The following is a 25913-nucleotide window of genomic DNA, read 5'->3' on the forward strand; positions in this document are numbered from 1 at the left end:
TATTAAATTGAATATGATATCAGATTTTTGTATAACTTTACTTCAGGTTAACTTAGAAAGTGAGCTGTTTTTGTTTCAGGTTAGTTTTCTAAACTACAGAAAAGTAACTGTTAGGGAAGCACAAAAATGGAAAGACTTCACTAATATTGATATCCGATAGTAACACCAGTGCTATGCCAGATTTACCAATATTTTATTTTATACATTTTTTTATCCGATTACTTGATTACTAAAATATTTGTTTACAACAGCCCTGGTTAACACACAAACATCCTTCTCACCAATAAGAACGTTGATTCATCATTGATTTAACTACTGATATCAATAGTTGAACAGTTTTATTAAAATTCATCATTAAAATATGTAAAAGTATTCACTGATCCAAGTCAATGTACAGTGAATGAAGCCAGTTTATCCCGACACCCATAAACATTCCATCATTTCACACGGTTGTATACAGACTCGGTCTTCTACCTTTGTCTAAATTTCCCAAATGTTTTTTTTAAAGACAACAAGACAAGTTCTAATGAGATAAAGACGCAGCAACTCTGCCTAAGTAGACAAAGCATTTGATGGGTGATTCTTTTTTTGCGGCAACATTTTGGCTTCAGGACATTTGAAAAAAAAGTATTAATGTTTTAAGTTTTAAATATTGTGTTACCACACAGACATGTTTAACAATAAGAAATTAATAATGGGCAAGCTCAGGATTGGATAAATTAATAATTACAGGTGTTTTTTTTCACCATTGTCTCTGAATGTGTTCCACCCTGTTAGGAACATTTACATATAGACCACAAATAGTTAAACATTTAAATTTTGAAAAATAATGACTTTTTCTTAAAAAGAGTGAGTCCCTTTTACTATGTAATATGTTTGATTCTTGAAATTGTAACGCGTCATGAAGTTGCGAATCATTTATGACTGTATTATAAAGAAAAAACAGATTTTCCTACTCATTATTACTGACGGCATTGAAAATATTGGTCATTTTAAAAACTTCTACCAATATTTGCATTTATTGGTTTTTAGTTCCCAACATGGCACAGAAAAATTCACAGTATTTAATGTTTCTGTAACAATATTTAGTAAAAATATGTGTGGAATGGAACATCACACTCCATTATTGTCCCATAACAGGGTGGAAAATCAATGTCTTTGATTCTAAAATCTGACGATTTTCATCATTGGTTGCAGGATTGCCTCCTTCAAGTCAAAGTATAGGCAGAGTATTTGTCCTGGCTCTATTTGGGAAAACAGGTGACATCCCTGTAGTGGATTTTCCCATGACAGGTACTCATTGTTCCCCTCACAGGAGTCAATGGGGGCAACTAGTGAAATGAAAACAGACAAATGGCAAAGACATCTGATAATACCTCAGACTACTCTGCAACTCTATTCCATCATCTGACATTTTTTATTTTACTTAAAATGATGACTTTTCACCCTAATTTTCACCCATAACAGGGTGAAACTTTTCTAACTAATCTACCTGTAGCTCTTTATGTGGTGAACATTTAGCTAGCTAACCTTCAACAGAATAACAAACCTTTAATGACTAAATCTAATATAATGTTTTTTAAATTCTACTGAATAAACATTTTTCACAATCTATCCTAACAGGGTGAAACTTTAAGCTTTACTCATCCAGGTTTAACATATTTAAGATAAGAAAAAGTACAGAGATGGTGACAGTTGAAGCTTACTTTGTTTTCATGGTTGAATTTACTTCAAAACCTTTGATGTCACTTCCTTTAAATGGTTTTTATGGAATTTTAGACTTTTTGAAGGCAACAAGGAAACATCCTAACAGGGTGGAAAGTTAGTACTGGGACATGTATGAGGAAAATATCAAATAAGAAAAATAGTTTCAACAGATTCAATTGCATATTAAAATAATGTTTAGTCCAATCAACTTATTGAAGAAAAACATAAAATTATATATATTTTATAGTTTAAACTTCATGAGGAAGTCTATTACATTGCACTGGGGACACAATGAAATTGAGCATGTCGGTCACCAAAAAGGAGTGTAAAGAACAAAAATAATATTTAAAAGGCATTTCATTTATATTTGAATAATGGCAAACATATAAATATATAATTAAAATACTTTGTTGTAAATATTTGGCACATTTTACAAAAAATTATTGTAAGCAAAACATGGGGACATGGAATGTTGCCGCAAAAAAAGAATCACCCTGATATGACGCAATTTGAAGCATTATGGCACTACAAAATAATCAAGCAAAAAACAGCATGAGGCGAGTGCGATACTTCCTCCATGGGCTGAAACACCGCTCCACTAACAACCCTAACAAAAACTGTTTAAGCAGCCCAACACCCCTTAGAGAGGGTGTAAAATAAGATAAAAGCAGAACTCGTACCACGATCTTTGCTAACTTGGTGTAACTCTTAAGGTCAGCTAAGAGGAGCCCAGCGCTGGACGGTGAATGTCACTCCATCTCTTCCATTTGTATGAATTGTAACATCTGATCATTTTCAGCAAATCTCATTATTTCTCAAAGAAATGACACTGAGGGGTTTTGATCGGGTTCCGGAACCGGTAACCGGACCTGGGTGGTGCAGAGAGGGGAAAATGGGTGAACTACAACATTATGAAAACAAGGGTTTATTTGTAGGATTTCTTAAAATAAGGTATTTGTTTCAAATATAATACAGCAATGAACCATTTAATTTCATGAGATTTTTAAGCTACCAATGTATTTGTCACAAAACATGTTAAAACCCCTTTACTGCTACAATGACACAGATGTCCTCATAAACCCATTTACATCACAGTAAAGGGGCTAAACAAGCTGTTTTTTCTTTTGTTTTGTTTTTTTATTTTACTTCCAGCAAAAAAAATAGCTGGAAGGAGTAAAGTCTTAGAAAGTGTAACAAGCTGTGAGAAAAATGCCTCGTTGTTAGGCTTTCTAATCAAACATTTCCTTTCTTCTTTACAGTCTTCATTTCTTAACACTTTAACTTAATATTCAAGAACCTGGCAGTGGAAGTTTCTGTTAAGTAATTTGTTTTATCCATTTTATTTGGGACAAAATTCCCCTTTGTAAACACTTGTCACAATGTACAGAATTCTGATGTTAGAAAATTTAAAAACATTTTAGTTTACTTAAACATTAATCAAAAGTCACGCATCTTAACTCAGCTATTTCTTAGCTAAAATATTTTTGTTCCAACACTGAACACAGTTTCGTTGAGAAAACAGTCTAGGTTAATGCTAGCCACGTGTTAATGCTAGCTTACTTTGAGCCCTTGTCTCTCAGCTCTCTTCCATCTCTACCAGAACAAAGCAGACCGTGACGCTTCACAGGATCTTCCTGCTGTTTCTCTGCTTCTACAGCACGTGCTTAGCAAGACGACGAGGTTCCAGCTCGAATTAAGCGCTGTAATTTACCAATGAAACTTTACTAATGAATACAACTTTATGCATTCATTACATCACAGCGTGTATCTAATAACGCGACCCTATATCTGGTAGCACCTTATTTTCACCTAGAGTGATTCCCACTATTTTTAAAAAGGACTGCGACGGAGATGAAGGCCAATTTCTTTTCTGAACCTCTGAACCCAGAACAAGACATTAAAGACACCATGAAACGGGACCTAAACCCCGTCACACGTGATGTTACTATACCTGGTCTCATGTTAGTTGAAGATTAGCGATGAAACAACAACCCGAAAACTTGTGCGGCGCTTTTCCTACAGCGACTCCAAATCTGCGTTTCACCACACACAGTGAACACGTGTGGATGTACCGCACATGCGCAGAGAGGCTTCTTCTTCTTCGTTGTCCTTTCTTTTTTTCTGTTTTCATCAGTTACCAAATAGAATGTACTGCCACCTCCTGGGCTGGAGGATGAAAATGTAGACAAACAGATTTACCTTCTCCGCAGTCAGTCAAAGAACCTACCAGCCAGCTTATTTCGTTGTATCTGGAAGTACTTAAATTGTCCTCTGGGCTAGTTTACCGCAGGTAAAATAGGAAAATCGCCCATGTTTGCCCTGATTTAGGATTCATTTTCCTATTCCTTTTCCAGACGTTTGTCCCCTTTCAGGCAGGTAGATTCCAGGTTCTCATAGGGTCACGTAATCTAATGACTTATTAAATTTTCTCTTTTCTTTATTTGAACTAAATAATGCTCTTAGGAATTAAAAATAAACTCCCCAAGAAAATATAATTTTTATTATATTATGATTAATAAGCTTAGTAATTGATCTAAAAATATTTTTACTGGAATGCTATAATAAGATCTGGGAAGTTTATTATTATTATTATTATTATTATTATTATTTTTTTTTTTTTTTTTTTTTTACCTACGGCATGGAAAGAAGCATTCATAGTTCCAATCCTAAAACCAGATAAAGAGTGGTCAAATCCAGCAGGTTACAGATATATTGCTTTATCTTCATAAATATGTAAAATAATGGAGAGAATGATAAATTAAAGATTTATCTCTACTTTGCTGAGAGGACATATCAAATTCAAAGTAGATATAGAAAAGACAGAAGCACTATGGATCCTATTCTATGTTTAAAATATGAAATCAGAAAACAACAATTTAATAAGGAGACTTTGATGGCTGTCTTTTTGATATGGAGAAGGGTTATGTATGATGTGGAAGGAAGGTTTTATAATAAAATTTTAAAAGATGGGAATTAATAGATCAATGTTTTGATTGATCCACTGGATTAAATATTTTTTTACAAGATCAATCAATGCAAGTAAGAATAGGACAATATTTTTCAGATAAATTTTTGGTTGAAAATGGTATGCCTCAGAGAAGAATACTGAGTCCTTTGTTCTTTTCTATTATGATTAAAGATATGTTTTAAAATTTGGAGAGTGGAATGGGGTTTTCTTTCTTTCTTTATTTATTTCTTGAATAGATCAGTTTTAAAACTTCCCCCAAACAACAAAAAGTATATTTATAAGTTAAATTAGTTAGAATATAGAAAGTACAAAATACACCACCTGTTAGTGAGGGGATAAACCCCTCAGACATCAGCAACAGCAACATTAGTTAAAAAAAAAAAGTGAATAATATTCAGTATCAAGCCTTGAGGTTATGTACAGGTGCCATCAGAACAACTCCAACATCAGCTTTACCAGTAGAAATGGAAGAGATGCCGCTTCAGTTCAGAAGATTACAGTTAATTTCATCTTACTGGTGTCATTTAAAGGATCACAATGGAATCATGTCAGAAGATTTTAAAACCAACTTTAGAAAAGGAAAAGAAGAAATTAAATTATTTTGTCTGGACTGTAGAAGACATTATAAAAAATTTAGATTTATCTGACATAAATATCAGTTTCTCTATCACTAGTTCATCTGTTTCTATTTCCTATTAGTGTTGTTGATTTTACTTTGTTGGAGATCAGAAAAAAGAATACCTTTCAGATCCATATTCAGTACAATCCATATTTAAATTATATGTATTATGGATGTGTCCACGTTCATACAGAGGCTTAAAAAACTCAAATAGGGATTACATTTTAAAACAGGTAAAATGATTACTCTCTCTCTTGCTCTCGATGAAGGGGGACACTTTTTTCCTCTGCTCCCTCCCTGCCCATGCCTGCTCTTCTTGCTCTGTTTTTGTCCTGTCTTTTTCTATATTTTTGGAGCCTTTCTTTGCACATCATCCAAGTCTACAAATTATGGATCTGGTCAACCGATCTCTCAATGCAGTTGATCAAATTTTCGACCAGAAGTCTGGGCACAGGAGAGCCCTGTTGTCCTGCGGGGACACACCCGGTGGGATTCATCCTGGATTTATTCATGATAACAGGATTTCTGCTGTTTGGAGCTTGTGGATTCCTGGATTATCGACAAATTTGTGACGGACTTGGCCAAACTAGCGAACACTCAGATTGTTGGTGTGGACAGAGACGAGGACTCTAAAACTCACTAACGAGTTGGAATCGATCTTGGAGAAGTTGCTAGATTCGGTTCAGTGGAACAACCAAACTAATTTGGATGAATGGGAACCGAGATGTATCGGAGAGACTTTAGGGAAGATTGAAATTTATAATCTCCCCGAAGCACGGCTTCTGAATTGGCTTTTCCCGTGTGGCCTTGGAAGGACTGCATATTTCTAATCTTGAAGATATGTAAACACAACACTATTCCCTCCTCACCCTCTCCTGTATCCATTGAGTTATGGAGCTGAATGCTCCCAAGGACATCACTCCTTGATAAACAACACCTCTATCGAACTTTGCCAGGAGTGTCAGCGACATCGCCTTTTGATGTCACCACCTTCACCCATGTCTTTGTTTTGCCCATTGTTTTGTCTGGATGTTGCCATTTGCCCTAATGTGTCCTTTCCTCTTTTGTTGTTAGAAACGGTGGAGTACTCCCTATTTAACCCAGAAAAGGATTATTTTAGTTTATTAGTAATATCAGAAATTGTGGAGTATGCACTATTCAGATCAATATTATACAGCCCAGAAATGGAATCAGAATTAGAATTAGAATAACTATGAACTTGGAATCCAGAAATAATTAACAGGAACAGTCACTGCTTAGTTTATATTACTTTTAACCCAGAAAAGGATTTAGATCAGTCATTCTTTAGCTTATTTTATCAGAAACTGTAGAGTACTCTCTATTTAGAAATGGAATTAGATACTTAGCAACCCTGAATAGGAACACTTAGTTTACATACTTAAGAACAACATTACATTAGTTTTCTTTCCTCTTTTTTCCTTTTGGTTTGTTATTTTCTTTGTATTTCCTTTTAATTCATGTAAAGCACTTTGAATTGCCATGTTGCTGAAAATGTGCTATATAAATAAAATTATCTTACTGTTGGAGTCTCAGTTTATACAGGAGAGATGGTGGGAATCATTTTATCTCTACAATGGATTGAGGAAATTGGTCCATTAAGAAGTGTTATTTGTTCAGATTCAAGTTTGCTATTCTATTCATTTAAAAAAAATTATTCACATTGTAGACCAGACTTTTCATTAGAGATTAAATTATTAATTTATAGAATTCAGACAATAGGTTTATTAGTTATTTTTACATGGGTACCATCACATATTGGGATAAAAGGTAATGAGTTGGCAGTTAACTATGCAAACCAAGCAACAAAAATAGTTATATTATTGGTACCATAAAGGAGAAAGCAAATTGATTATTAAACAAAAGGTTAAGGGGAAATGGCAGAAACACTGGCAAAAAGAAAGGACTGGAAGGTGCCTTTTTAGCATTCCAAGAAAGTTGTTATAATGAGGAGAAATAGAAAGGAGGAAACAATTATATCCAAATTACATTTTGATCATACAGGGTTAAATAGTACTTTATTTAAAATAGAAAAACATGGAACAGAAAATGTGATTTTTGTTTTCAAGAAAAGACGGTGAAACAGGTTTTATTGTTTGTTACAAATATTCTGTTGAGAGGAGGGAATTAGTACTAGAAGACAATAGTTAAATAAGATATTTTGGACAAACTTTCCACTTCTGAATCTGTTTTTTTATTTTTTATTTTTTATTTTTTTTTACTAAAATACCTCAAGAAGACGAAATTGATAAAGAGGATATAGAGATTATTTTATTTTATTTTTTTCAAATTTGTGTAAAATATATTTAGCGTTAAGATCCCTACTCCATTCCAGTAGACGGCGGTAATGTACATCTACGCGTTACTTGTCAACTGCCACGAAAGAAAAAGAAGAAGACAACGACACGTCACTGAGGTTATATTAAAGAGAGAAGATGGCTAGCACTGCGGGTAGTTTTCGCCTGTAAGTATAAATAGTGGCTTTATTTTCTGTTTATTCCAATTTTAGACCCATGGGAAGCTTTGACCACACAAACAGTGGACGCTTCACTTTCACTTTAAATGTAAATGCGATGTGCGTATCTTACAAAGCTAACTCAACATGTTACACCATAGAAAGTTTCCCTTTTTAGAGAAGAATGCGACGGTTTCAAGTCAGCAGTACCAGTGAGTCTGTAGAACATTAAAGCGACTGATGAAGGTTCTGGCAGGTCGGAGCGGGATGTTGTTGACAGTCTTGGGGTTCGTCTCTAACGCTGCTAGTCCCAGCAGCAGCAGCAGCAGCAGCAGCTCGCTGTTGGTTATCTTTCAGCTTTCTACCGGGCAGTTGTAGTTAAGCTTCCAGTTTGCTCAGTTCTGTGGTCCACAGCACCAGCTGAGGGTTTTGATGAGCCTACTGCGGGTGTCATAGTGATGATGTGATCTGTTCTCCTGTCCCAGGCACACCACAGCGGAAAAGTTCTACATAGAGCAAAGTGATGATGACTCTGTGGATGTCCTGGTCATTGATAGAGTATCTACTGAAATGTCACTCACTGGTAAGCAGTCACCCTCCTGTTATGCATTATTATTTATATTTAAATACATTTCTAAAATTGCAGTTGTGCTGGATGCATTCAAACACCAGTGGTGAGAAAACATGTTTTAAAAAACAAGAAATCTCCTTCAGAGCCAGACTCATGACTGTCTGCCCTCATAGAGAAGGAGAGGACATGGGAAAAAGTTTGACTGATTTTGTAAGGAACAAAGAAATGGAAAACAAAACAACAGCCATAATTACAAATCTATACATGCTGTTCTTTTTACCTGTGTAAAAAGAATAGGGTAGCAGTGCAACAGATCTTTCCAGTCGTAACTGCTTCACCTCCATGGCACAAAAAGCATCAAAGTTAAAATGCAGTAAATATGCTGGTTTTGAACAGTTTTAGTCAGTCTTCTTACTAATTTTAGAAACAAATCCATTATAAGAAAAGTTATCAAACAGACAATATAAAATTTATATTTACAAGTGAAGTACTTCATAATTTAATCAATTTGTAAATGAAGTAATACTAGATAACTTGATAAAGTTGTGCTTTTATTTATTTATTTTTTACAAAAGAACTAATGTTTGGAGTATCATAATTAGGTCCTTAAATACATCAAAAATATCACAATGAAGTGTCTGGAATAAAACCTATTTTTTGGCTATTAGACTTGTGGAGTCATTAATTCATTTTGTTCGGCAGTAATACCTTGAAGCTGTTGGCTGGAATCTAAATGCAGCAGAGATGATGGGAAGGCCAAAGATGCAAAATGTCAAGGGTCATTTGAACAGCATTGCAATAAAAGTGAGAAGAATATGAATTCATCATAACTGATATTCTCATTACAATATTCAACAATATTGAAATCCTGTGATTTCTTTGTAATGATCAGCCCTAGTAAGTATATTGTTGCATATTTTAGGGGTGCAGCGATTGTAGCTTTCTGGCCAATCTCTGATTACTAGTGCAACAAGGCAGCCTTTTGCGGCTGGAGTTTACAGTGAGGAAGACTACTTGAGGCAGAGTCAGGTGGAAACAGCAGTGGGTTTATTCTTCTCACAGCATCAACAAAACATTTCACAGGTGAAACTGCAGGCTAAAATAGTCTCAGCTGTGACGGACCAAACCACTTCCAATTCACAGGGGGATCTCAATTCACCAATCTCCATCTATTTAAATAAAATACCTTTTACTAAACACAAACATTTCCATTTACTTTATATAAATATTTTATGTTTTATCTTACACCAAATGAAGCCACCACAGAAACCCATATATGACCCCCCCTTTTCCCCCCACTTTTCAATGGCCTCTCCCGGAACCTGTAAATGGTGTCTGGACCCCTGGGGTAGTATTTGTCCAAACACCCTGGAGAGGACACAGAAAAGACAGGCGAGTCACTTAATATCAGCACTCCACACCTAACAGATTATGCACAAACATTTGCTCAGTTTTACCCACCAGTAGCTCATTGCTCTGAGTAACAATTATCCTCCCTCCACAGGCAACCAGCTCACTTCTCAATGAGGAGCAGCTGTGCAGAGCCCAGAACAAAAGGCTACATGCTAATTACTAAAATACTCCATAAATACAATTAAAACTTCTCGTGTGCAAATTGTTATGTGCAAATTTCTACTTGAAGTGCAGTGCTAAATAAACTGCTTGTTAATAAAGTGCTTTTAAAGTGCTATACAGTGACTTAAGTAAAAATAGACCCACAACCAATCTTTAAAAAGCCTGATCTGCGGACTCTGATTTTGGCTGACAATAATGTTTTTTGTCTGAAATGATGCTAAATGGCATGTACCAGAGGTTTGGATTGTTTTTGTCTGACTTTGCTGCTTCAGTTTTTCTGTTTAAGATTGCTCACCAGTCCTCCAAAACACGATAAAAACCTAGAAAATTTGACGTTATGCTGTTACCACTTAGCAACAACTCATAGGGGGAAGTGAAAGCGTTGCACAACACAAATAATGATCTGAGCGGAATACGGTGCACTAAATAATAAAACATAATTTAAGGAAACTTCGAGGCAGATCAATTTTTCTCCAGGAATTTTAATAATGGAGGTACATTCGAGGAATCGTTACAGTTCTAGTTCCAATGTGAGACAACCAGTTTCCCTGTGGTGAAGCACACATGTTCCACAGTTGGTGGTTAATTTGATTGTGCCCAACATGTCAAAGTGTCGTTTTGCAAGACACTGAGCCATAAGGTGATGTGTGTCCAGATGAGTGGAAGCATCACATGGCCAATGGCAGTAAGACTGACAGATCTATGACAGAGCTGTCCATTATTTATTTATAGCTCCTGTAAATATTGAGCTTTAAAGCTTTCCTACTTTTCCTATTTAATTCATAGTGATATAGAAATTCTTTACTTTAGAATGGCCACTAACCATTGTCTCATTTCTGGACCTTAGTGAGAAGCGATGTTCCTATGTCAGCTGAAACCATACCAATATGTGGAGTTATGGGAACTATTCGATTGCCAGCAGGTATGTTCAGCATGGTGACATTATATTTCTGGAGTATGTCAAACTGTCTCAACTCTCATTGGTGTACATTCATCTCCTTCATGATCTGGTTTCTTCATAAATCTAGGCATGTACCTCATAGTGATCACAAAGAAGATGAAGGTGGGAGACTTACTGGGCCATGCTGTGTGGAAAGCTCTGAACTTTGACATCATTTCTTACAAAAAGACAGTACTACACTTGAACGATGACCAGGTTGGTTCTTTTACCTCTTTACCACCACTTACACTCCTCATGGCCCACTGTAGCAGAAGGACAACAAGCAGAAGCAGCATCCCAAACCGCACATTATGTCCAAACTGCTACATAGAGATCAAAAAGAGACAGCAGGTCTGTGTGACAAGCTGACTTGCTTCAGAAGGATGTGAAGTCTTGTTTTAGTGACATTTATACATATTGAAAGGTATCTTCATATTTTCACTAATAATAGTGTAGCCTTTTGCAGTTTTTGAAACTGTGAATAAAATAAATGAATAAAGATGATTATCAAATGTTCAAACAATCAGCAGGTCTGAGTTAGAGGTGCATTGGATGTTTTGGGGTTCGATGCTTATTTTTGTCATTAGAGAACTGAGGCTTGACTTGGAAAAAAGGCTTTTGAAAATCTGTGGTGGGATTTCAAGTGAGGTTAACGGTGTCTAAATAAATAGAAGTCAGGCTTGGGAACGTTGGAAGGGTTCTGTTTTTGTTCTTATTCACAATAGTTCCTCTAGATGGCAGCAAACTAGAGTAATACATTTTCACTTAATGAATTACTTACTCCACAAATAGCATTGTGGAGTAAGTAATTCTCCACAATTGTAGAGTAAACTTTGTTCGACATTTTTATTGTACTTTCAAATGTGTCTATCAGCTTCACATCTTAAAATATGTAATTAAGTATTTTAAGATGTGTTTTGAGATTTAAATAAAAGTATCAGTTAAACTTTAGCTGGTGTAGAAAATCAAGCAGGTACTGGACTGGGTTGGCATTGCATCTTTCCTTAGGATTATATTAACCTTTTAAGTAAGGCTGGACACTAAGCCAATAACTATACACATTATGATGAGTCAGTATCAATAAATAGAACATCTGGTAACACTTTATTTGAAGGGGTGTGCATAAGACTGACATGACATATGTCATGAACACGAAGGAGTCTTTGTGAATGTTTGACTGGTGTCAAAGTGTCAATTGGTAGTAAAAAAAAAGATACTGCAAGGCTGACACTTTTAGTGGACTTTTAATGCAACTTTGCATTAAAAATATTATTTACCGAATGACATTTTATGACAAGAGACAAACGTATGTGAAGATTCCTTCATGTTCACTACAGGTGTTATGTCATGTTTATGCCTTTTGCACACCTGTTCAAATAAAGTGTTACAAACATCTGATAGAATATGCAATATCTAGAATATTCACTGAACTCCAATCTAGAACCGCACATCATTCTGGGGGATTTGGGCAGAGGAAAGGCTATAGCTACTCAGTCTCTCACTAGTGATCTGGTGTTAGCTTTTCATATGCTAATCAGCTATCCCAGTTGTAGAAACAGTACATTGTTGCCATGGCTATACATCATAACATCAGAGTTAAAAAAAAGGGCTACACAGCATCCAAAATCAGAGAGAAAATTGTCCAAACATGCAACTTCTCATCCAAAAAAAATTATGAACAAAAGTCTCGAAAGGAACAAATCAGAGCTAACATAACAGAGCTGCCACCATAAGCAGCACAACTCTAGAAAGTTCTAAAGGTTTGGTGATCAGAACAGTGAAGAAGAACCTGGAAAGAAGCAGACCTTTATATCTATGAATTTTCTATTGCAGATGCAAGACAACAAAACATTTGTATCCATGATCAGTAGTGTGCTTCATACGGATGGCCTCTACTTTGCAACAGACTATGATCTGACCCACAGTCTGCAGCGTCTCGCAAACACAAGCCCAGATTTTCAAGACATGAGTCTTTTGGAGAGGGTAAGAGACACCAGACAGCCTTTATAACACTTCTCTCAAACACGATTGTTGCTACCAACCATGGGCATTTCACACAAAAATGTTTCAGAATCATTTTTTTTAATCACTGTCTTTTCATTGAGTTCTTTCCTTTTATGCATACAGTTTGAATACAGAGATGTTTATCCAACACAGATACAAAATAACATACAGAAAATTAATCCCTTCAAAGTAATCCCATTTAGTCCACCCAGGTCACTACCCAGTAGATCCACGGACTACATTCCTATCCCTGACAGAAGTGGAACGTAATAAAGTGAATTAACTTAATTAATCTGGAGCCTTATTGTATGTTTTGAAATGAGTCAAGAAAGGGCCCCCATGTTTTTTCAAATTTACTGGTTGAGTTTTGAAGAGAGCATCTAATTCTTTCCAATTTCAAACACGACATAAGGTCATATAACCACTGTTTGTGAGTCGGAGGAGCAGCACCCTTCCACCTGGTCAGAACTGTACGCCTCGCTAACAGCGAACAAAATGCCAGTGCCTGCCGTTTAAAGGCTGGTAAAGGCAACCCCTCACCACTGAAGCCAAAAAGAGCCAAGAGAGGGCCAGGTGTTATCGCGACTCCAGCCAGCCTGGACATCGTACGGAAAACATCTGTCCAGAACTGACCAAGAGCGGGACAGGACCAGTACATATGAACCAGTGTGGCCACAGTTGTTTTGCATTTGTCACAGTATGGGGTGATTTCTGGACAGAAATGAGATAGTTTGCTTTTGGAGAGATGGACTCTATGTACAATTTTGAACTGAATGAGACAATGGCGTGCACACAGAGATGTTGTATTCACCAGTTTAAGTATAGAGGCCCATGTCTTATCCAGTATAGCCATATTCAAGTCTTCTTCCCATGAGGTTTTAAGTTTAGATGAGGAGGTCTCTTTCATAGTCAACATTTTATTATAAAGCCACAAAACCAGCCCTTTACGAGTCGGGTTCAATAATAGGATGGTTTCTAACAGTGTATGCTCTGGCAGAGATACTGAGCCTAAAAGGTGAGACTGAAGAAAGTTTCTGGCTTGCAAATATCTAAAAAAAATGGGATTTAGGTAAACCATATTTATTGCTAAGTTCCTCAAAGGATGCCAAATTCTTCTCTATGAAAAGGTCCTTAAAATGAGTAAGCCTCCTCCGGTGCCACTCTAGGAACACCCCATCCTGAACAGATGATTTAAAAAAATGGTTAGGTGCAATTGGACTTAAGAGAGAAAAATCGTGGAGTATTTCCTAAACTGGCCCCATATTTTCAGTGAGTGTTTCACTACAGGGTTTAAAATAGGTTTAGCTGAAGCAAGCGAGAGTGGGGAGCAAAGCACGGCCGGGATGGATATGTTGTTACCACTGCGTAGCTCCATAGCCACCCAGTCAGGGCAGCCACCCAGGTTATGGTAAAAATACCAGAACACTAAGCATCTAAGGTTGGCGGCCCAATAATAAAACCGGAAATTGGGAAAGGCAAACCCCCCCTGCTGTTTGGATTTTTGGAGTTGTAATTTATTAAGCCTTGGGCATTTACCCTGTCAAATGAAGGATGAAAAAATCGAGTCCAGTTCATTAAAAAAAGTATTAGGAATAAAAATAGGTAAAGCCTGAAAGAGGTATAGAAATTTGGATAGTATATTCATTTTAATGGAATTGATACATTCCACAAGGGACATGGAAAAGGGTGTCGACTTGGTGAGGCATCCCTTCACTTGGTTCAACAGCTGAATCAAATTCTCTTCGAACAGGTTTTTATGTTTTTTTTGTCACTGTGATACCAAGATATGTGAATTTTTGTCTTTCAGTTCTGAGCGGTAAGTTAGCAAAATCTGACAAATTAGCTTTATTGCCTATAGGGGAAAGCTCACTTTTGGTAAGGTTCAACTTATACCCAGAAATCTGACTGAATTGGCTAAATATGTCGAGAGCAAAAGGCAGTGAGGTTGATGGTTTGGAAATAAAAAGTAAAAGGTCATCTGCATAAAGCGACACTTTATGTTCCATGTCATTCCTCCAAATGCAGGATAGCTCTTTACTGGTCTTAAGTGCAATGGCGAGGGGCTCTATGGCCAGATCAAACAGCAGGGGACTAAGAGGACAGCCCTGACGGGTGCCTCTTTGTAGTTTAAATGGTTTTGAAGTCTGAAAATTGGTACAAACCGTGGCAGATGGTTGCTGGTATAATAATTTAATCCATGAAATAAAGCTTCCTCCAAAGCCAAATCTACCAAGGACTGCAAAAAGATAGTCAAACTCAACCCGGTCAAAGGCTTTTTCAGCGTCCAAAGAGACAACACACTCAGCTGAATCTGGGGCACTGGAATAAACAATATTAAGCAGCCTTCTAACATTAAAATATGAGTGCCGACCTTTAATAAAACCTGTTTGGTCTTTTGAAATAACCGACGGTAAAACAGTTTAAAGTCTACAGGCAAGAATTTTGGATAAAATTTTGACATCTGTATTTAGGAGAGAGATGGGTCTGTATGAGGTGCATTCCACTGGATCTTTGCCCCGAATAGGATGCCCACTTTCAGTGTCTTCGGGCAGACCAAGGATGCGGATGATCTGCTGTCTGCTACGGCTCTCCAAGTCAGCCACTTTGTCTTTTAGCTTAGCATTTTCTTCACAAAAGAGCTGCACATGAGTCTTCGAGGCCAGCCACTCGCTGACCCAAATCTTCTGTTGCTAGGAGGAGACTCGCTCTGCCTATTCCTCCAGGTTCTGCCGCATCTGGTCTAGCTTGGAGCTTAGCATGTTGGCAGAAGACTTGAACTTGGATTTCAGGTCCTCACCGTGCTGCTGAAGCAGTGTGGTGGTAGCCTCCAGCATTAGGCTAGGGTCCTCCTTCTTGCTTCCTTTCGCGCTCTTTCAGGCCATAACTAGTGGATAAATAACCAAAATACTGTTTTTGTATTGGTGGGTGGTGTAAAATTAGGTTTCTGTGGGGTGAATTTAATTAAAAGGCTGGGATTTTCCAGAGCAGTCCTTTGCTACATCTACCCTGTCCGCTTGGCAAACCGGAAGTCCAAATGTTTCAGAATCATTTATAACTAATAGATTATTTTTCAGATAAACCCCCCCACCACCTGCCCACATTCATATGCTATGTTCACATTGCACATGACTTCTAACTTTTCAGTTAGCATGTTGGTTGTGCTAAAATAATCCTAGTGGGTATGTTTTCTAAAACTTTCAGTACAAATGGCACGTCCAACACAATCTGAAGAGATTATCTTAGCAACTGTTGAGGAAAACTCCCCATTCCATTTTTTCCTTCCATCAGCTGATCATGCTAGAATTTACGCCCAATCTTCGGGACACAAACGGTGTAGACCAGTTGGAATTGTTGGCTGCCTTTTTTAGCTTACAAGTGTTTCAGTTTTACTTCATTATGTTCTTTCCTTCTGATGCCATTTATTTTGTGAAGTGCACCAGTCCCTCCTGCAGCAAAACAGTCAATCGTAACATGCATCCAAATTTTAACATTGTGATGGTGTTCTCAAGTTATCAAACATAACAGTGGTTATTATGGCCAAACACTGACATTTTTTTAATTTAATCACACTGTAGAACATATCTCCAGAAAAACAAGATCTCGGTCACAGATTGCATTTGCAAACTGCAATCTGGATTTTATATTTTATCACTTTAGGAACAATGGCTTCTTCCCCTCTGAGTTTTTTACTTTTATCCCAGGACCTATTTTACTGTGAATGGTGACAGAAGAATACAGCTAGCATTGTATTTTTCTGGCATTTAGAAAATAAACATAAACTAGGAAATTTTAGCTGACCTTTGATTGGATAGGATAAGTCTGACTTGATGTCAGACAGAACATGGTTTACAAAGAAAACTCTGATAAATAATAACTGGCCTGTACATGTTCAGCTCTTCATCAAGTCTGTGTACTCCAAAGTACTTGCACCGCATTCATACACTGATGTTAATTTCATTGTTATTTTTTTTCTAAATTTCTTCCAGATTGTAAGTTTAGTGTAGCAAGATGTTAACTCAAACTTTAGAGCAGGCTAAGGCCCGACAGGGTGGAGCTTTAGTTCTTATCTGGAACAAGAAACCAACTCTTGTTGTTGACTGCACAGATCTTCTTGAATCATTAATAATAATATTATTGCAATATTATTATTATTATTGTTACAATAATAGTGCTTTGAAANTATGAAAAAAAAAATCTTTAAAGACTTTATTGCTTCCTCTTGTTACATTTTTGTCATCTGTGCTTGTCTTGATTTTTGATTTTTTTTTTTTTTGCAAATTTGCAGTGCATAAATTTTTTTATGTCATATCTGCTGTCAGTGTGATTCTTGTATCCCCATTTACATGTTAACTCTGTTTGTTCCAGGCAGATCAGCGCTTTGTTTGGAATGGCCACCTGCTACGGGAGTTTATGACACAGCCAGAGGTAAGATACACAAGTGACCTGTTTAATAACGTTTTGCCAGCACCAGACATGTTTCAGCACGTCTGCAATCACTCACTGTTTATTCAATGTCACATGCTGTTTTTATTTTAATGATGTAAAGCACTTTGAAATACCTTGCTGCTGAAATGTGCTATACAAATAAAATTTGATTGATTGATTGATTGATTGCAATATGAAATTTCCTCACTCCTAAATATTCCACTGTCAACTGTATTATAAGAAAAGTGTTTGGGAACAGCAGCAACTCAGCCATGTAGTGGTAGGCCACATAAACTGATGGATCGGGGTCAGCGGATGATGAAGCACATAGATCACCAACTATCTGCACAATCAATCACTAGACCTCCAAACTTCATGTGGGCGTCAGATTAGCTTGAGAGCAGTGCAGCTGGTCACCATGACTTTCCCCGGGTTTCCATGGTGACCAGCTGCATCCAAGCCATACGTCACCTAGTGCAATGCAAAGTGTCAGATGCTGTGTCGTAAAGCTGCCACTGGACTCTAGAGCAGTGGAGGCGTGTTCTCTGGAGTGACAAATTGTGCTCCTCCATCTGACAATCTGATGGATGAGTCTGGGTTTGGCGGTTGCCAGGAGAATGGTCCTTGTCTGACTGCATGGTAAAGTTTGGTGGAGGGGGGATTATAGTGTTGGGTTGTTTTCCAGGAGTTGGGCTTGGTCCAGATATAGTGAAAGGAACTCTGAATGCTTCATCATACCAAGAGATTTCTCATCTCTAAACCCTTTGTACAACCTTCCCAGAAGAGTTGAAGCTGTACTAGCTGCAGAGGGTGGACCAACATCATATTGGACCCTATGGAAGGGATGTTACTTAAGCTCATATGTGTGTCAAGGCAGGTGAGCCAATACTTTTGGCAAAATAGTGTATCTGCTTAACACTCCTTTCACCTGACAGGGGTAGGCTTCCAAAGTTGTTCAGGATGGATAATTTACCACCTTTACCTTTAAGAACTCAAAGAGCAATCGTTTGTAGTTTCTTGCATCTATAAAAGGTTCTCCTCAAAGTTAACCTGTAGTACAGATTTCACATTACAATACATGGGTGATAATGAAAATGAAATTAATATACTAAATGGGTGAATTGATGAATTAGTTAAAAAATATTTGTCAAAACCCAATGTACCAGGGGTGCACCGATTGCCGTTTTCTGGCCGATCGCCGATTACTGATCTTTAAAAAGCCTGGCCTGCCAATTCCAATTTTGGCTGATATAAATTATTTTTTTGTCTGAAATGTTTCTAAATAAAGCAAGAAAGTCACTGAGTTGGTAACAGTGGGGTGAATATTGTTAACTGCAAACATGCAGACATGAGCTGTGGGCCGGTCTGTCAGTCAAACCTCTCACAGGAGAGCAAAAAAAGACGGTGGTTGATTTCCAGACTTCTGCTGACGCAGAGAAGGTCTGTGGATAAGATTGACTTCACATGTGTCGGCCAATTACTGATCTCCTAATATTAAGGAAACGGCGCCGATAATCGGTGCACCCCTACTTAACAAATGTAAGCATGGTAGCTGTGTGTCTTGTCTGCTGTGTTGGGCTGCTGAACCAGCTAAAGTTTGGTGAGGGAGTGTGTGTTTGAATTGTTCACGTAGTAATGTTTCCTCACCTGTTTTACAGTTGCACAGGTTTGTGTATCCTGTTGTCCATGGTTGTATCCTTTTCTGTGGCTGTCTGCCTTGGTTTATTTTTTCCAATAAAACTGTTAAGGTTAGAAAGCGTAATGATGAAAACATAAACTTCAGAAAAAAATGTTCCTCTACTACACTGCTTCAGACAGGGAGTCTCAAGTCGTTCAGCCTTTTTTCAGTATATAATTTGATCACAAAATGATGAAATTGTAGTTTTTTTCTGCATTAGACTGGATTATTACCAATCAATCACAAGGCCAACATTGATATAATCACTCCATTCTGGTGGTGGAGCAGAATGTTGACGCAGATCGGGAACAAATAAACTGATGTCTGATTTTGGAAGTTGAACAAGAGTAACTTTTGCCATGTTTGCTTGAGCCACACATTTAAGATGTACCTTATCATTAATACATTTGATCTTTCAAAGCAACAATTTACAAAACATAAATATTTTAAGCATTTAAATGATTTCAACCGAAGTGGAAAATAACAGTAGACATGTTGGCATACTAAAAGTAACTTTAAAATATTTATTGGAAATATTCTGGTTTCATTTGAAAATTAACCTTAGAAGTGAGAATCATTAATTGGTGACTGACTGTTGATTAGAATGCAAACAACCTTTAATCTCAGTGGGGAAATTCAGGATTACCAGCAGCAAAGCCACAGGCAAGTTGAAGCATGTGTGACTGTTGCTTCATACTAACACTCTAAAGTGCTTATCAAAAGGTTAAATACAAACAGCAATGCATTAACTGAAGTCTATCTTGTTTTATAATGAACCCAGCAAAAAACAAATCTCCACTTGAATCTCGTCTGAGGTATGTTTCTGTATTGTTTCTTGGTTGTTGTTGTCACATTAATTCCTGTTGTTTCCATGTACAAGTATTGTTGGTTTCTTAACATGTTTCCTTCCCAGTCATTACCATTAACTCGAGCTCCATCAATGGAAAGGTGTTTGAGTGGATTATCATCTCCAGAAGAAGCTGTTTCAGAGCCGGCGTCCGCTACTATGTCCGAGGTAACTGCTGTAAGCTGCCTTTCACTTGGCTAATGTCTCCTGTTGCTCTGTGACCCCTGCAGGATCTCTGGAGACAAATATCTGATGCTTTTTTGTCATTTGTCCCCAATGTGATGAACAAAACTGGGGTTGGTACCCAGAAATATGGGGTTGCAGTTTTTATTCAACCGTTTACTGTGTAAAGCTTTGACAAGCTTGTTTTTGTTTTTTTATAAATTGCATTGCGTTATCTGCATGTTGATGAGTATGTTCTAAATGTGTTATGATACAATGTTCACATTAGTGAATGGCTAGGATTTTGTAGTAAATGACAATAAAACCAGTGCAAAAGTTTATATTTCATGTATGCTATTTTTATCATTTAGGCAAAATGAACATTCTTCTAGTTCCTAAATAAGTTTCTGTCTTTCTAGCATGTAATGGTAATTACATCATTTTCATGCTTCTTACCACAGCATACCAGCTTTTTGTAGACATTATCAAGATAAATGTCTTTTTGGTTTTTAATTTAACACAGGCATTGATTCAGAAGGCCATGCTGCTAACTTTGTGGAAACTGAGCAAATTGTGCAATACAACAATTACAAAGCTTCATTTGTGCAGGTGAGTCAAACAGCTGAGATTCCAAGTCATCCAGCAGTGGGAAAGTCAACCAATCAATAATGGCTTTTAGTGTTCTTTGTTTTTTGTCAGGGCTTTGTAAAGGGCCAGCATTAATATTTAGATCTGATTTTGCTGCTCTTTAAAAAAAAGTTGAGATACTAAGTCTGTTAATGACCGAGCAAATTAAATTGATTGACTCCTAGTGTTTGCCTTTATTTTCTGTTTCTTGATCGTAGATTTTTTTCACCACTGTTCAGTCTGCATTTTCCATTTTCCACACTCATTGAGACATACAAACCTTTGAAGTGCATCTTTGATATCTTTGGAGTGAAAATAGTCTCAAAATATCTGTGCGTGTGTAAAAAGATTTGTGTGTGTGTGTGTAAAATGATTTGTGCGTAACAGGATTTGTGCGTGTGTACAAAGATTTGTGCGTTTGTAAAAAGATTTGTGTGTATGTAAAAATATCTGCGTGTGTAATACTGGATTTGTAAACCTTAAAAATAAAATAAACCTTCTCCTACGCCTACACATGTTGAAAAAGTACACACAAATAACCTGGTACGCACACACAAAACTGCATTTACACACAGATCCGGTTACAATTGCACAACTATTTTTGAGACTCATTTCACGCTTCCGGGAAGCTCCCAGATTTGTGTAGATGGTGCGTTTACATGCTAGTAAAAGCTGGGACATCTGAGTTTTGCTGAGTCTAGTGTTTTTATCCTCTGACGTTTCTCACTGTGCTTGTGCCGAAGTGGCAAATACTTTAGTTCGTGGAAAACGGTATGTAGAAGACTGTGTGCATCTAGCTTGCGCTAATTTCAGATTTCTCCTCAATTGAATCTTCCTCGGTCAGAAGGAATAGGCCAACTCCACCGGTGCAGCTTTGAAGTTTTATTGATAGAATAATAGGAAGCACATGGGAGATGATGGGACAGATGATGACGTAGAGATAAGAACGATGTAGTTGTATTTGGTTTTGTATGTATATGTATGTGGGTGTATAGGTGTGTGTGTGTATATATGTGTGTGGTTATCTGAAACAGAAGAAACAATAAAGATGCATATTAATAGCCATGCGGGCAAATCGGCTACACATACATGCAGGATGAAAATGGCCTGTAGTAACACAGAAATCCAATAGAGGGCATCATAACACCACACATGGATTATCGGTAAAATGCAATAAACATACAAATGACAAAAAACCGTCAGAAGATATGAATTAACGGCAAATCTCCTCATATGCTTCTACAATGGTGATATATATCTGGCAAAGAATAGCATAGAACTTGAGTTATTACAAGTAATAGCTTGCATTATCGGTAGCCAGAGAAAACACAAGGCTAATTTCACCTCGTGGAGTAATAACTGACATAAACCCAAATATCGGGCAGAAAAATGTATACTTGCATAATAAAAACGCACACAGGTCTCATACACACGGGATTAAAGAAGGATTGATGGTGGATGCTATCCGTTGATGGATTTTTTATGCCACCGAGCCACACAGAAAATAACTTTCTCATCTACGTGAAAGTCGAACTACAAAAACAAAGATGCATCATGGGTATTGTAGTTCTAGAACGCACAGGTGGACTTTTAACACGGTATATCTCAGCACTTCCTTATATCCTAAAATTATTTACACACATATTGTGCATTTTTGAGCGGTACAGGAGACTAAGTGGTCTGAAAAGCGATCACTAGGTGGCGGAATGGTTCGCTGGTCAGAAAAATAGCCAGGCAAACCCAGAAGCAAGACGGAGCATCCCGGTGGTCTGTCCTCTGAAGTAAGTAGGAACTAAACCTGCCCTCCGATTATAATGAGACATGGAGTAATTATAAATGATTTCAGGTTACGTTTTATATGTCTGGTATTTGATACTCTGCNGCGTCCAAAGAGACAACACACTCAGCCAAATCAGTGGCACCGGAGTAAACAATATTAAACAGCCTTCTAACATTAAAATATGAGTGCCGACCTTTAATAAAACCTGTTTGGTCTTTTGAAATAACTGATGGTAAAACAGTTTAAAGTCTACGGGCAAGAATTTTGGATAAAATTGTGACATCTGTATTTAGGAGAGAGATAGTGTGATACAAGCTTCGTAAAATGATTGAGGAAGAGATCCTTGTTTAAAACAATCAGTAAGGGTGGAGCTGAGTTGCACAGAGAGCAAATCTGAGAATTGTTTGAAAAATTCTGAGGGGAGACCATCCGGACCCGGGCATTTGCCAGATTGCATTGAGGCAATTGCTAAGGAGACACCTGTCTGGGAGATGGGTTCATCTAACTTGTTCTTAAATTCTGGTGAGATTGAAGGAATGTGAAGTTTAGCTAGAAAGTTATCAATTATGTTAGAATTGGTTTGTGATTGTGAGCTGTAGAGCTCCTCATAAAAGTCCCTAAATGCATCATTAATTTGTCCATGATCTGTGACTATACTGCCGTCTTGTTTTCGAATTCTTGAAATAGTTTGCCTTGCCCTAGAGCCCTTGAGCATGGTTGCTAAAAGTTTATCGGCTTTGTCGCCATGCACATAAAATTTGGATTTGTTATGTAAAAGCAGGTGTTCAGCTGAGTGTGTTGTCAATAGGTCAAGCCTTGTTTTAACCTGTCATTCACGAGAGGACCCAAATTTGGGTCCTCTCGTGACAGGGGTGTCAAACTCCAGTCCTCAAGGGCCGCTGTCCTGCAACTTTTAGATGTGCCTCTGCTGCATCACACCTGAAAAGAATAATTACGTCATTAGCAAGGCTCAGGAGAACCGATCTACACAGGGAGGAGGTAATTAAGCTATTTCATTCCACAGTTTTTTACCTGTGGCACATCTAAACACTGCAGGACAGCGGCCCTTGAGGACTGGAGTTTGACACCCCTGTCATTGTGAATGACAACCTGTGAATGACAGGTTAAGTTCAACACGCCTTTTGAACAGTTCGGGACACTGATTCACAGCGTATTTTACATCAACCTCTTTGATTTGTTGAATTAGGTTGTTCTGTTCATAGGTGGACTGTTTTTAAATTTTTGCTGAATAGGCAATAATCTGACCTCTGATGTAGGCCTTAAAGGTATCCCATACTACAAGGCTGGAGATCTCTTGGGAAGAGTTAGTAGCAAAAAAAATCGTATCTCATCTTGAATAAACTTTACAAAGTTGACATCCGACAGCAGGGTTGAATTGAGACGCCATGGTCCAGTTCTTAGGGGGAAGTGAGGAAAGGAAAGGACAGGGACAGAGTGAGTGGGGCATAGTCCGAAATAACTATGCTTTGATAGTTACAAGAACGGATCTGCTGCAGCCATTTAGTATCTGTAATAAAATAATCGATTCTTGAATAAGTTTTGTGTACAGGTGAGAAGTATGAGTACTCCCTCTTGTCAGGATTTAAAGTACGCCACACATCACACAGCCCGTACTCAGATAGAAAGGTTTGGATGACTGATGCAGATTTGCTTATGACATTACTTTTTGAGGGATGAACGGTCTAAAGTTGGGTCCAGCCAACAGTTGAAATCGCCCCCCAGGACCAATGAGTATTTATTGAGGTCAGGTAGGGAAGAAAATAGTTGCTTAAAAAAGTTCTCATCATCTGTATTGGGAGCGTAAACATTGACCAGGGCGACCAGAGTGCCGTGCAGTTTCCCACTTACTATAATAAACCTGCCATATTTATCAGCCACCACATTCTCGGCCTCAAATGGAGTACTCTGGCTAATCAGTATGGAGACCCCTCGTGCCTTAACCTGAAAATGAGAGTGAAAACATTGTCCCTTCCAGCATGTCAGGAGACGACCCCCGTCTGAGCTCCTGATATGAGTCTCCTGCAGAAACGCCACATCTGTATTGAATCATTTAATATGGGAGAAAACCTTCCTTCTCTTCACTGGGTGGTTTAAACCTTTGACGTTCCAACTTAAAAAATTAAAATGCTGACTCATGGTTACAGAGCTTGTGCGTTAGCTTATTTTGATAGGTACGATGTCAGCATGGCAGGCAGAGATTGAAACAAAAGAGGTGAAAAAAAAAATGACGGTACCCTGCGAGAACCACCAGCAGTGACCTTAGCCGGCCCCCCAAAAATCCCCCCAAACATAAACAGCTGCCAAACAGAAAACAACAATATGGAAGCAAGCTCTTCAAAAGTAATATTCCTAGAGATCCAATCTTCCAGTAACCATCAACCTCAAAATCAGAGAACCAGAGCTACCTATAGCAAACTAACTACTGCTCCTAGTGGGCCTGGAATAGGTACAAACCCCCCAGTGACAGATTTTAAGACATATTTTACTGGCCTCTGCAAACACTCTAGAAAAATAGTAATGTAATAAAATTTAAAGCAACCACAAGAAAAAGCATGGAGAGAGGCTCCAGATACTGTTGGTGTAAACCAAACAGGTGTTGATGCGGCTACCCTTCCATTCATAAAATCCAGTCCCAGCCAGAAGAATGGCCAGAATCCATTGGAAATAAGGTAGTATGACACCAGGTTATATGTACAGTACCTTCTGCGCCCTGAGGAAAAGCAGCCTGCCTGTGTTTCTGGAGTAAGCCCTCGGTAAAACGTTGCTCCTTTATTGGTTTTCCTGTGGTTTTGGAAGCCTCTTGATGAACTGTTGAGCCTCCTCCACCGAACCGAGAAATTTTTTGGCACCGCTGGATTGCGTTATGCGAAGATGGGCTGGGAAGAGAAGAGCTGGCTTCAAGCCCCACTTGTAGAGCTCCACCATGATGTCCTTGTACTCTGCCTGTTGGGCCAGGACGTCTGGACTGTAGTCCTCCACAATACGAAGAGACACGCCTTTGTAGTCGAGCTTTCCTCTCTTCCTGGCTTCCCGAATGATGAGGTCTTTGGTCAGGTATCGATGTAGGCAAAGAATCACCGGGCGAGGAGGACGTCCTACGGGCCGTTTAGCTGCTAGGGAGCGGTGCGCTCGATCGAGTTCTGGTGGGGTCGGGAGCACCTCTTTCCCAAATAGCTCACACAGAAGGTTGGAGAAAAAATTAGTAGGGCGCCCACTTTCAGTGTCTTCTGGCAGACCAAGGATGCGGATCTTCTGCCGTCTGCTACGGCTCTCCAAGTCACCCACTTTGTCTTTTAGCTTAGCATTTTCTTCACAGAGAGCCGCATATGAGTCTTCGAGGCCAGCCACTCGCTGACCCAAATCTTCTGTTGCTAGCTCCAAAGAGGAGACTCGCTCTGCCTGTTCCTCCAGGGTCTGGCCACATCTGGTCTAGCTTGGAGCTTAGCATGTTGGCAGAAGACTTGAACTCAGATTTCAGGTCCTCACCGTGTTGCTGAAGCAGTGCGGTGATAGCCT

At 38.2% G+C, this 25913-nt stretch overlaps 1 protein-coding gene and 1 long non-coding RNA gene across 2 annotated transcripts; one reads left to right on the plus strand and one right to left on the minus strand.

Annotated features, from left to right (window-relative positions):
* Positions 1-28: 28 nt before the first annotated feature.
* On the minus strand, positions 29-22286 carry LOC106936149 (uncharacterized). The gene is made up of 3 exons (XR_001422066.1): positions 21957-22286; positions 7864-7868; positions 29-40 (listed from the first exon to the last, which is right to left on the minus strand). It is a non-coding gene; the product is annotated as an uncharacterized LOC106936149 (long non-coding RNA).
* On the plus strand, positions 7669-20653 carry LOC106936148 (SAC1 like phosphatidylinositide phosphatase). Its single transcript, XM_015016975.1, has 9 exons — positions 7669-7776; positions 8253-8350; positions 10761-10835; positions 10942-11069; positions 12687-12836; positions 17223-17282; positions 18941-18974; positions 19874-19975; positions 20493-20653. Exons 1-9 carry the CDS (start codon positions 7748-7750, stop codon positions 20636-20638), a joined length of 822 nt encoding a protein of 273 aa, XP_014872461.1. The 5' UTR covers positions 7669-7747; the 3' UTR covers positions 20639-20653.
* Positions 22287-25913: the final 3627 nt, after the last annotated feature.

The sequence above is a fragment of the Poecilia latipinna genome, unplaced genomic scaffold (assembly GCF_001443285.1).
Source record: "Poecilia latipinna isolate Pla-1442-1.1 unplaced genomic scaffold, P_latipinna-1.0 Scaffold2086, whole genome shotgun sequence".
Classification (NCBI taxonomy): Eukaryota; Metazoa; Chordata; class Actinopteri; order Cyprinodontiformes; family Poeciliidae; genus Poecilia; species Poecilia latipinna.

Excerpts from the sequence above, each read along its gene's own strand:
- LOC106936148 (XM_015016975.1), top strand. The coding sequence starts at position 7,748 with ATGGCTAGCACTGCGGGTAGTTTTCGCCT. Across the intron at positions 11,070-12,686 it reads TACACTTGAACGATGACCAG|ATGCAAGACAACAAAACATT; the intron begins GTTGGTTCTTTT and ends TTTCTATTGCAG. Across the intron at positions 19,976-20,492 it reads CGTCCGCTACTATGTCCGAG|GCATTGATTCAGAAGGCCAT; the intron begins GTAACTGCTGTA and ends AATTTAACACAG.